At 43.3% G+C, this 13249-nt stretch overlaps 1 protein-coding gene across 2 annotated transcripts; it reads right to left on the bottom strand.

Moving 5' to 3' along the window:
- Window positions 1-2984: 2984 nt before the first annotated feature.
- TSN (translin) lies at window positions 2985-12464 on the bottom strand. 2 transcript variants are annotated; one of them, XM_047083828.1, is made up of 6 exons: window positions 12288-12463; window positions 11033-11126; window positions 9055-9151; window positions 7256-7371; window positions 5825-5904; window positions 2985-5170 (listed from the first exon to the last, which is right to left on the bottom strand). In XM_047083828.1, the coding sequence occupies exons 1-6, from the start codon at window positions 12351-12353 to the stop codon at window positions 4937-4939; spliced, it is 687 nt and encodes a 228-aa protein (XP_046939784.1). In that variant the 5' UTR covers window positions 12354-12463; the 3' UTR covers window positions 2985-4936. The 2 variants fall into 2 exon arrangements, with proteins under 2 accessions (XP_046939784.1, XP_046939785.1); XM_047083829.1 differs by lacking the exon at window positions 5825-5904 and having other exon boundaries at window positions 12288-12464.
- Window positions 12465-13249: the final 785 nt, after the last annotated feature.

Below are 13249 nucleotides of genomic sequence, written 5' to 3'. Positions count from 1 at the left end.
CACACCTCATACACTATGGTACAGCATAAACGTAACTTTTATCTGCCCTGGGAAAAAACTCACTTGGCCTGTTTCATTGCGATATTCACTTTACTGTGGTGATCTGGAACTGAATCCACCATATTTCCATGGCATGCCTGTACCATTTCTATTTGGTTTCAATTCTGTCCCCCGAAAAATGACCATCTCCTAGTTCCATGCTTCTCTAAATCCTACCTCTTTCACAAACCATTCCATATAACACATCCCCAACTCCTACAGCAATCATTCACGACTTATTTAGCAATAAAGTTGTTATAACGTCCTGTCTAGTACTGTCTTGACTGTTAACTCATAGGTTGCTGAAAGGAAAACAGGTCGAGTTTCTTCAAAAGCTAAACATAAAACCACCATTTTTACAACAGACTCCTGGGTATCTATGCAAAAGAAATGGCAGTACCCACTCAGACACAGACTTGCACAAGGATGTACATAGCAACATTAGTTAGAACAGCCAAAAAGTAGAAACTTAAATCTTCCTCATCTAATGAATGGATAACATGTGGAATACCCACAAAGGAATGCCACTCAGGAATACGAAGGAACAAACTACCAACTCATGCTGTGCTGGGACACGGACAAACCGTATAAACATTACGCTAAGCGATGAGACACAAAAGACCACAGACTGCATGATTCCATATATAGGAAATATCCTGAAAAGGCAAATTTATGGAAACAAAGTAGATTAGTGGTGGCCTGGGGCTGGGATCTTTCTGGAAGATAATACATGAGGATTGTTGCACTACTTTATAAATCCCTTGATTTGAGTCATTTTATTTGTAAAACGTACTTCCATAAAGTTGTTAAGAATTCCAAAACATTACAGGAGGTGCTCAAACATTAGTTGAATGTTTCATCTCTTACCTGTTTATATCTTTCTCACCACCCTCTCCCCTGTAACTAGACCCTAAACTTCTGGAGGGCACAGACCTAGCTTCCCACTCGTTTTTTATGCTAAGTTCTAACAGAGACTGCACCCAACCCAAAGCTACGCATACACTGTGTTTGTAACTCTTGGTGGATTTGGGATTTTCCTGGTCAGGCTACAGAGGCCATCAAAAGCATCAGGGAAGAAGCATATGTGGATGCAGGGGCAGAGTTAAGTGGGTTGGAATCACAGCCTTTCCGTTTCATCGCTGTGAACTCAGGGCAAGTGGACTGCCCTCTCTAAGCCTGCTCCCAGTCTAAAACGGGGGAAATGGTGGTAGGCACCTCACAGGGTTTATATGGGCAGGAAATCAGATGATCTGGATAAAATGTTTAACCTGGTGCGTGCAACATACAAAAACTCACTGAACGTTGGCCTAAAACACCCATACACAAACCGACACAAACGCACACACCAGAGAAATCTCTTTCAAACAGGAAACCACCTTCAACAGCAGAGGGGACTACTGACGGGTCCACCCTCTTCTCGTCATCTGACAGGTAAGAGCGGCCCCTCCCAAGCCCAGTGAAGTTCACGTGTGACCAGAAGTACTACTATTCATCCAACCGAAAGAAGTACCTATTGCTGAAGATTTTCAACATTTGGTTTGACCTTCCATCTGCAGACTCCCATCCTGCCAGGCCCCCTTGCACTTTGTTTAGCAGGAAGGCGTATCCAGTCCTAACCAGTGAACTGTGAGAGGAAGTGGCAGGTCACTTTGAAACCGGAACATGTGTTTGTAGAAGACCCTCCACAACTGATTCCCTCTCCCACGGCAACGGGCAATGGGCCAGTTGATGGCTCCTGTCAGCTAGATGAGGACAACGTGGAGGACGTGCCCCAGCGAACCTGCAACGGACACACAGTGTCAGTGAGAAATAAACTCTGTACTATGCCTGTTGAGTTTTGGGGTTTATTAGCACAGCATAACCAAGACTCACCCGACAGTGTCACAGGGCTCTCAGGCTGTGGAGAAAGTTTATTTATTTTGAAAGAGAGAGGGAGGGAGAACGCTCGCACGAGGGTGGGGCAGAGGTAGGGAGAGACAGAATCCCAAGCAGGCTCCTTACTGCCAGGGCAGAGCCCAACTTGGGGCTCGAACTCACAAACCGTGAGATCATGCCCTAAGCCAAAATCAAGAGTCAGACGCTTCACCGACAGCCACCCAGGCGCCCCTGAAAGTCTGTATTTTAAATCTCTTAACTCCCCCTCCCCCGAAAAAAGCCTTCTAGAGCCTCTTTATTCCCCTGGCTTCTGTGACAAGCCACTCTCACTGTTCTTTCAGTCTCTCTAACCCCTTCTCCATTTCCTCATGGTCTCTCCCTCTGCCTAACTCACTAAACCCCACCAACCAGGGTTTTGTCTTTAGCCCCTTACTCTTCTCATTCTACACGCTCTCCTGGGGGGTCATACCCACTCCTCTGACCTACCTTCCACGTACACACTAATGCTGCCCCAAACTATCGCAGGCTGGCTCCGAGCTTTCCTCACGCCCAAAGTCCTGCTGGCCATCTCCCCCTCAGGCTCAACTAGCATCATGAACCCAACACATTCAGAAGTCTTCCCATGCCAACCCCTCCCCCGCCCCAACCTCAGCTAACAGCACCTAAATCGACTTAGTCTCCCAGACTAGAAACCGGACCATGAAGTCAGATTCCCTCCTCTCCCCTCTCTCACCCTCGGCTCACTCAAACCATCAGTCCAGTCAATCCATTTAACCCTCTGTAGATGTTTCTTATTGTTGTTTGGAGCGGAGGGGTGATTTTTTTTTTTTTTTTTTTACTTGTTTACTGTTCATTACAGTGACTACTAAGAAAACAAATGACTTCAGGTTCAGGGAATACCTTATTTTGGCGTCAGGCAATGATGCTCTGCCTGAAGAGTACAGTCTGGTCCAGACCGCGAAACAAGAAAGCCATGATTTCTGAGTGCACGCCACAAACTTTGCCGGTGGCTTTCTGCATCTGTACCTCGACTGCAGCCACTTAAGTAAAGGACCCAAAACACTGCCAAAGAAGCTTTCGTTCTTTATTAAATTCTCTTAGGCGTTACCAGTATTATTCAAGTTTAAGACAGGGCAAATCTTATGAAGTATTTAAGGGTTCTCTTCTTATAAATAAATTTATAAAGAAAACATCCACTAATTCATCTCTACTTTTTCTAACCCGCTCAATCTTCTAGAGTCGAAAAGAACAATTCTGGTGCACTAAAACCAGAGCCGAGGCTTTTCAATACCGTCAATTAAAATACTTTCAATTTAACTCTGAGCGGCTGGTGTCGTTCAATAATTTTAACTGTTACACAGCAGGATGTGCTTGTCACCCCTGGTCTTCTTCAGCCTCAACACACATTCAGAGTCCATTCTCCACGTAGAAGAAAACTACTACTGAACTTACTGCATGTATTTGATCATGTAATTTGAAGCCTTTTGTGCTCAATCCGGGCAGTGCTATTACTGCATATCTTAGATGACCACCCTAGGCACTTCACCCAAACGCCTTTCTTCGTTCTACACACTCTTCCGCAGAAAGAGCTGTCAAGAAAGTTGTTTAAAACCCAAAAATGCATAGCGATTGATGCTTCATTTCTACTTGTCCTCCTCATGATGGAAAATCTGGTCAGTCCTTAACTTGGCCTGAGAACGGCTCTGATAGCAATGCCAAATATTCCACTGCACAAACGGAACGCCTAAACTGGTAGCAGGCAGGAGAGGATGACACTTCTAAATGCTTTCTGTTATTCTGAAAACACTAGCACCTTCCTTTCAGTGAGCTCCAGAAAACCGCGGATGACGTCACCATTTTAAACCGTTTCAATTCAACAGCAAAAATTACACAGCGAGTATTCTCAGCACTACCTGAAAACCAGGAGGGGGAGGAGGGTGCCAACAAGGTTTACAGGACTTGCCCAAAACTGTAAATCTAAAACCTGACCGTTGGGATAGCTGCCAAAACCTGAAATTGCTTACTCTAAAAAACATTACCAAATCAGCTGATCTTCCTTTTTAAATCCAAGGTTTTCTCTTTTTTCCAGACAAAGCACAGCATTTGTCTCTCAGAACATACCAGTCAGGGTATTGCTAATTAACTTGACTGGGTGGCTTTGTAGTCTCAGACCAGCCGGTCTAGCTGGCTGCTAGGAAAAAGGTTTCATAGCTTAAAAATATATTATATGAAGTGTTAGTTCAAGATGTGTGTGAAAACGATCTTTAAATTGCTGCAAGAGCAGAATGTTAAGGCAACATCAGAAAACAGAGGTGTTGTAAGACACTAAGCCCTACTCCCCACCTGGCAAAGACAGCCAAATGATAAGATGTGACTCAATCCCTTAATACAAAAACGTCCCGAGATAATCTGAGCTTGACTTTGCAATTTTCTCTTTTATATTTTGATGGCAGTGAGAGAGACCCTGGGGCTGTAACTCCCTTGCAAAAAAATGTCAACATATGATTTACTCACGAGGCTTAAAATAAGGAAAGAAAATATAAAATAAGTTGTCCTTTGCTTGGCAACCATCCTTTTTAATTACTCATTTTTATCCTGTATCCAGGCTACACACACCTGGGTATGGATGGCTAATTTGGATATAGAAAACACCAAGGATCACTTCTGGAAGAAACACAAGACCATAAACTTCTCAATCAGTACATCAACAGCATCAGGGTGAGCAAGAAAAGGACTTTACCAAGAGACTGACATTTACACTTTCCGACAGAACTGAAATACACTGAATTACAGAGCAAATTCACTGAAACGACAAAGAAAGTCTGTCCTTGAAAAGGCTATTTTTTCACCCCCAGAAAAAAGCGTTTCCATTTGGATACTTCCACCACACAACCAACCGGTTAAGAAAATAAAGCGCGGTGTTTAGCAACGGGGCAAGGCTAACTACCGGAGAGGCACGGGGTCCACCCCCACCGGCGACCGCTGAGGTCAGCAGGGCCCGGCGCCAGCGGAGCCTCCGGCTTCACTTCTCGGCACACGCCGCGGCCGTCTCCTTGTTGAAGCCCCGGATGGAGAGATCGTAGACCACCTCCTCCACCTTCTTCACGTCATACTTCAAGCCGTCGTAGCGCTTCCTCAGGGAGTCGTTTTTCAGGTTGAGAAGGCGGAAGCCCGAATCCAGCTCGTTGATGAAGGTGGAGATGTGGAGCGGCCGGGAGTAGTCTCCAGCGGTCACGCTGTTGACGGACAGCCTCGACTACACGAGGGAAGGGAAACCGAGACACCTTACAACAGGCCTCGTGAGCACGTCTTCCTCCGCATCACAACCAAGAGACCCCCAAGGCCCCACAACTTTCCCACGCTGCCTTTCCAAATTACATGTTGACCACCGCTTAACATTACGAAGTTACTTCAAGACTTAAGATATCGTTCCCTTTCTGTTGGGGGTTTCTGTGGTCTACAAGTTTCCATCAATGCGAATCAAGACTAGTGGGAACACCTTTATGACAGCCTTTTTTTCTTCTTTAGAATTATCTCCATAGGACAATTTCTCAAGAGACAGATGAAGAGAATAAAAGAAAAATAACCTATATACAGTTAAATTAGTCCCCGAAGCAAGTATACGTATTGACACAGTTACTAGGAACATGTGTGTCTTGCCACCACTTTGAAAGGGAGAGGCATTACCATCTTTTAAAAATTCACACATTAGTCAGTATGCACAGGCCGCTCCTCGTATGAACTGGCCTTTCTCTGATGACTAGCAAAGCAGCACACACAGCACATGATGACAAACTGGTGACAGATAGAGGGCTTAGAAAAGACTTCCTGAATTTTTGTGCCCATTTTAAAAACTGACAGCGAGGTGGGAAGATCAAAAACGCAAATGGCAAATTACTAAGCTTCTTACCAATTCACTGGCAAGAATTAGAACTCCCGAGAGATAATCTTCCACATCCAGATGAAAGCCTTTCTCCCGATCTGGCTCAACTAAAAAATACACCAAAGTAAAAATAAGGTCATGATGTGAACAGAATGTGAGCCTAAGAATATAAAATACTATATATACACACACATACATACACACGCACACACATATTGTTTCTCTCAAAGGAAAAAAAGATCTTTTAAAACTATATGATGTGCTCATACTTTTGGCAACTAGGCCTCATTGTGGATTTTTGAGCTCTTAAGACTTCAATTTTTCCTTTCATTCTTCTGTCAGAAAGTACTATCACCCAGAACGTTATCTAGTTATATCAGAGAATACCTATGTTTTTGGACAAAGCATGTCGCAGCATTTAAAGGAGAAGCCATGACACCCTTAAGTGACATTCACATGGTTCACACGGGCACACGAATGCATGAATGCACATACACGTGCACAAAGTGACAAGACCTCACAAATGTGGCAAAATGTTGGGGAGCCTGGGTGGCTCATTCGGTTGAACATCTGACTCTTAATTTCAGCTCAGGTCATGATCCCAGGGTTGTGGGATCGAGCCCCACATTGAGCATGGAGCCGGCTCAGAGTTCTCTCTCCCTCTGCTCCCCACCCCCTTCACGCACACTAAAATAAAAATTAAAAATTAAAAATTTTGGGGGTGCCTGGGTGGCTCAGTCGGTTAAGCAACCAACTTCAGCTTGAGTCATGATCTCACGGATCGTGAGTTCAAGCCTGTCAGGGTCTGAGCTGTCAGCTTCAGATTCTGTGTCTCCCTCTCTCTCTGCCCCTCCCCAGCTTGCACTCTGTCTCTCTCAAAAATAAACAGTAAAAAAATAATAATAATAAAATAAAATAAATTTTTAAAGACATGGCAAAATGTTAACAAGCAGAAAATCTAAGTGGTCTTCACTGTACTATTCTTTCAACTTTCTGTAGGCTTGAGTTTAAAAAAAAATTTTTTTTTTAATGTTTATTTATTTTTGAGACAGAGACAGACAGAGCATGAACACGGGAGGGTCAGAGAGAGAAGGAGGCACAGAATCTGAAACAGGCTCCAGGCTCCGAGCTGTCAGCACAGAGCCCGACGCGGGGCTCGAACTCACGGAGTGTGAGATCATGACCTGAGCCGAAGTCGGCCGCTTAACCGACTGAGCCACCCAGGTGCCCCTGTAGGCTTGAATTTTTAAAAACTAAATTTTAAAAACTAAATGCAACACCCAAGTACAAAAAGCAAGCCACTACATGTTCTTACTTTCTGTGTTTCCAAGTCACTATTTTTCCATTTAGTTCTCGCTTGTCCTAATAAGTAGGAAGTATAAGCAACAGCCTCCCCCACAACCAAAAATTAAGCGACCGTGCCTGATTGTGTAGACCGACGCTAACGGAGACACTTACTGCCAAGAATTTCTGTAACCGCTTCTCGAGTCACTAGTGTTTCTGATTCCAAGTACACAACAAATGCTGCCAAGAAGACCAAACGCTGCAACACAAACCTCCAGTGCTCATGAAATCTGCATGGATAGAAGCTCATTTAGGTGGAAGGATTAGGGGCTTTATAAAAGATAAATTTAGTACGGTCGTAGTCAAACATTTTGGAAATACAATGCTTTTCCAAATCAAATCCATGTGAAACCCCAACATAAAAAACATGTAAAAACATGCCATTTAAGTATATTAGATGGATTTAATATAAGTTTTACAAGTTCACATTTATAGCAATTACTTATTAGAAGTTTAATAGACAAACGAGAAGCATGATCCAACTTCAACGAATATAAAGATATTTACAATCGAAGATTATGGACAAGAACAACTGTGCTTGTGAAGTTTAATCAGTAAAAAGAATGATACTGCTCTGAGAAAAATTAAAACTGGTAACGGCAGATTGACGAGAACTGCACTGTACATCAGCCTCAATACCTAACTTACTCTCACATTTTGAGTGTAGAATATTAAAAAAAAACCTTGATTTATACATATAATAACTACCATTTGGAATCACTAAACTGACACTTAAACCTTCAGGATCCTGCAGTTAAACTGAGCTAGAAGCCTGAAAAAAAAAAAAAATAGGAAATTTTATACCCCCAAATATTAATGCTATGCCTCCTGAATTTCAAATATGGCAAATTCAAAAAAAATTTTCAATACAATACAGGTCAAATAAAACCCTCTAAGGGCCAAATCACCCAGAGGTCAGCCTCTGTGTGACCTCCAAACTACCCGATCTCTCAAGATCCTGCCAATCCTATCGTTCAAGGTCTCTCTACATCCGTTATTACCTTACAGCAGGGTCAGCAAACTTTTTCTGCGAAGGGCCAGATAGTAACATTTTAGGCCTTGTGAGCCACATTCAGTCTCTGTCACATATTCTTATCTGGGTGTTTTTCTTTTTTTAACAACCCTTTAAAATATAAGCAATTCTCAGCTTCCAGAGGCGGCGGGCCACGGGCAGTGTGCCAACCCCTGCCTTAAATTATCCTGTGGAGCTGTATTACCCACTTCCCACATACGTGTCTTGTTTTGTGCCCACGTGTGTCTTAACAGAACATCTTTTTCAGCAGAAAAGAGACACAAGTAGAGATTTTAGGTTCTTATTCACTGTATTTCATCAATACTCAGATGCAGTTCTTTCCAATTTAACATCTGTGAGGCTGGGATGCTTTTTACAATCTATAAATTTCACAATTATGACTGGCAGCAAATTTTCTTCCCTAAATAATGGAGACTCTTAAAAATTAACGGTGCTATAGGTCAACAAGTTACAGAATATTAGCTAAACATGTTATTTGGCAGTATAATTCAAACTTTGAGGAAAAACTCAACTCCATTTATATAGTGCCCTCTAATCCCATAACCTTAATAGCATAGACATGGTTCACCCAATTTCACAAGCAACTTAAATATACTAAAAAGATACTCTATTTGACCTTAATACAACAAATATTTTTTAATTCCTTTTTCATTGTAAAAATTATGTTTTCCTTAGGAAAATTCTCAAAGGGAGGGGAAAAAAATCCCCATCTCTGTCACCATTAAAATACCACCACTAATAATAGTCTGACTCTTTTTCCTTGTTTCTTCTACATAGAGAGGTTTTTACTTCGTTCTCAGCAATCATTCGGTACATATAATTTTTGTCCTGCCTTTATTTTTACTTGACGTTACAAAATAATACGACTTTTCTTACAAACCTGTAATACTGTTCAGCAGGGAACTTGGTCTTCAACGATGTTAGATGTGTTTTCACTGTACCAAAATGTTCTCGAGCTTTCAAACACCTCTTTGGAACTGATCACAAAAAGATAATCAAACACAATAATGAGTAAGATTTACCAAATTTCAAATACAGTTCTGGCTTAATAATCTACACAGTCTCTCTGGAAATAAATCAACTTTAAAAAAAAAAAAAAATCTCACGACCAAATGCGGGGTATGCATCTCTACTTTCCAATCTGGCTCTCAAAACTCCAACTCTAGTTTCCCTACTCATTAACCAACACTGAAAAATAGACAAAAACTTGCTGAAAGGGAATAATATTTAGCAAACAAGTCAGTAAGCTGTCATAAATAATGTCATCCTTGGGGTGCCTGGGTGGCTCAGTTAGTTAAGCGTCCAACTCTTGGTTTCTGCTCGGTTCATGACCTAGCAGTTCGTGGGTTCGAGCCATGCATCAGACTGTGCACTGACAATGCAGAGCCTGCTTGGGGTTCTCTCTCTCCCTCTCTCTCTCTCTCTCTCTCTCTCTCTGCCCCCCCGCAATCCCATATCTCTCTAGCTCTCAAAATAAACTAACTTCAAAAAAAAATTAAAAGTATAATAATAATTGTGGGGCCATGCACCAGCTGCTATTCCAAAAGGATGCCTAAAATTGGACAGCTTCTAGCTCCCACATTTGGTCAAAAAACTTTATCAATTATACTCAGACTGACCGACTCCATATCACTGAGAAAAAAGACTTCCCTGTGACACCTGTAAGTTACGCCATTGTATCATTCTCTACCTGAAAATATATTTCAGCTCTTTTAGTTGTGCTGGCTACATCCTACATTGAAGGTCCCATGTTTAAACTTATCATATGTGATTTCCATGAACGGTGGTGACTATAAACCCATTAGGAACCTTTTACACTGAACGTTTCTTACATACAAATGCATATTAAACCATATTCAATGAATGAAAGACTGTGTTTATTTCTCTTTTAATGTTTATTTTGAGAGAGAGAGCAAGCAAGCAGGGGCAGAGAGAGAATCCCAAGCAGGCTTCATGCCATCAGTGCGGAGTCGGACACGGGGCTCAATCTCACTCTCTTGGACTGTGAGATCACGACCTGAGCTGAAATCAAGAGTCAGACACTTAACTGACTGAGCCACCCAGGTGCCCCACGAAAGATTCGGTTTAAAAATAAGAGAGCCAGGGCGCCTGGGTGGCGCAGTCGGTTAAGCGTCCGACTTCAGCCAGGTCACGATCTCGCGGTCCGTGGGTTCGAGCCCCGCGTCGGGCTCTGGGCTGATGGCTCAGAGCCTGGAGCCTGTTTCCGATTCTGTGTCTCCCTCTCTCTCTGCCCCTCCCCCGTTCATGCTCTGCCTCTCTCTGTCCCAAAAATAAATAAACGTTGAAAAAAAAAAAAAATTAAAAAAAAAATAAGAGAGCCATATAAAAGATACACAAGAGAACTACAAACCTACAACAATTATCACATTAGAATCACGTTATTACATTACTACGTGGAAGTGGAAAATCAACCGTAACACACAGAATTCCAGAATTCTGTAAACCTATAAAACACTCAAGTCACCTACTTCTCCATAGGATATGAGGGACATTTTTCTTAATAAAATGATAACAGACTTGGAATGTCTTCTGAATGGAAATTAACTCTTTTAAGTGAAAGACTCATAATTTGGACTCTTAAAAAATATTCAAAATCAATGGGGCACCAGAGTGGCTGAGTTAGCTAAACGACTCTTGATTTCGGCTCAAGTCATGATCTCGTGTTTGTGGAATCAAGCCCCACGTCGGGCTCTGTGCTAGCAGTGCAGAGCCTACTTGGGATTCTCTCTCTCCCTCGCTCTCTGCCCCTCCCCTGCTCTCTTGCGTGCGCTCTCTCTCTCAAAAGAAATAAATAAACTTAAAAAGAAAAATCTTCAAAATCAAAACAAAGAACTTACTGTCCTGAAAACCAGCACCCTGATGGACCCCTTGCAGTAAAGTTAAAATCTCTCGAGCTGTTTGTTCTAAACTCTGTACAACTTTTCGGATTTCCTAGAAAGAATTAAAAATCAAAGTATCAGATAAACTCAATGTAACTATTTTCATAACCTCAAACCAGATATATCAGACAGCACAGGTTAAGTACCTATGATACCTTCACACACATTTGAAACTCCAACCATCTTTACTGAACTGAACTGGTACAGAAAATATCCAGGTTTGAATCCCAACGTTGCCACTTACTTCCTCTCTGAGACCTTCAAGAGGTCACTACAGGGCCTGAGATTTCTCATGCAGCCTTCAAAGGATAATCACCACCCACCCCAAATATCCCACTGAAACACTATAAATATCAAAAGAAATGAAATATCTGAATGCAATTTGTAAAAAAGAAAAATGCAACGCAATACGAAGACTGGGTGCTTTTCAATCATTTTATGAATATTCACAGCACATTTATGTGAGAAGCACTGTGTAAATACTGGTTCCCAATTAGTCCCTTCCTTCCTTCTTGCCGTTTAGAGCATAATAGGGTAGAGAGACGTTTAAAAAATACGGATCGCACAAAATTTTTTAACGTGAATTCTCTACTAAAAAACATGACAGATTGTGAGATCAAGGATATGAATACGAAGTAACCACCAGGAAAGGAGAGGAAAGATGCGAATTCCAGGAAAAGCATACAGTACATGCAAATATCCTGAGGCAAGAAACTCTCTGCGGAACTAGAAAAATAAAAAGATAACTAAACTGAACATAAAACACAACGGAAGATGGCGTAAAATGAGATGGAGGGAGGGGAGAAGACACCTGTGGGCTACAGTAGAATCTGGATTATTATTCTATGTGGAATAAGAAGCCATAAGAGAGTTTTAAAGAGAAGAGGCCACACGTGCTACAACAAACAGTGAAACGCGTGCTCTCTGAGTCCCAAGCGCTGAGCCTTCGACATAAACAAGCGCCAGAAAGCAGGAAGACTGACACTCAAACGAGGTGGGCGATGCCGAAGAGCCGAGACTCGAACACACAGAATCAGGACCGGAGAGTAGAATCGGGGGCGGGAGAGGAACGTTCCCTAAGCTGATACAAGAGGGGAAGCAACCCATCCCCGGAGGCTTCCCCACTCCTCGAGACAGAGCGACAGAGGAGGGCCGGGCGCTGTGGCCAAGCAAGAAAGGAAAGGGAAAGGGGAGGGGAAGAGAGGAGGCTCGCCTCTCGGATGTCCTGCTCGGCAGCCAAAAAACCCTGCAGCTCCACGAAGATCTCGCTCACAGACATGGCGCCGGCTGCACAACAATCGACCAGAGCGGCGAGTGGGGCCGCCGAAAAGCGTTTCAGAGCCCACCGGCGCAGTCAGTCGCAACGCCAGCCGCCGCCGCCGCGTCCACCCGGCCCTACGCTACGGACGTCGCTGGGGTCCTCCGAGGTCCGCGGCGCGCAGGATCCTGGGCTGTCCGCCGTGCTGCCTGATGTGCCGAGGCGCGCGCTCAGGGGGCGGGGCGGGAAATGCTGGGCGGGGCTTTCATCTGGGGAACTTCGAACGGGCAACGCAGGAAACCTTCCGCTAAGCGGGGAGGAGCGTGCCCGGGGGCCAGTGGGCTTGAGGGGGCGGGGCGGGCTTGGAGGCTGAGCAAACAAGCGCAACGCTTAACGTTGTTTTATGCTGTGGCGGATGGGAGGAGAAATGCTTCAATACTGAAGAATTTGCGTAAAAATACAGGTGCAGAAAAACGTAGAGAGAGTGCAATCTCCGTGTGGAAACATGCGTTCGTATTTGCAAAGAATACACGGGAAATAAAAGGGGGGGGGGAGTACGGGATGGATTGCGAGCGAAAAATTTTAATTCCTTCCCTGTATGACTGTATAACCTATTTAAATTATATGGATCTTTAAAGCGTGTATGGTGGGAAATTTCTCTTCTACTCAACTAACACCTCCTTATCCCGATTCCCTTGAGGCAAGCACCTTAAGGATTTCTTGACGTTGCAGAGTTATTCCATGCATCTGTTCTACAAATAGAAATGTGTATGAATGCGTTGGGTCAACCTGAACATAAAAAGACACTATGAAAGCCAAACAAGTGTTTGAGATCTAAGAACTGCAATTCGGTGAGCACAGACTCCAGCAATAATCAAATAAGTGTCCCTCCTGCAGGGTGGAAGCAAGGGTTGGCG

Source organism: Lynx rufus, unplaced genomic scaffold (genome assembly GCF_022079265.1).
Source record: "Lynx rufus isolate CCGP_SWC_20201006 ecotype Redwood Valley unplaced genomic scaffold, mLynRuf1.p SCAF_2, whole genome shotgun sequence".
In the NCBI taxonomy this organism is placed as follows: domain Eukaryota; kingdom Metazoa; phylum Chordata; class Mammalia; order Carnivora; family Felidae; genus Lynx; species Lynx rufus.
This window is presented reverse-complemented; position numbering and strand designations above follow the sequence as displayed.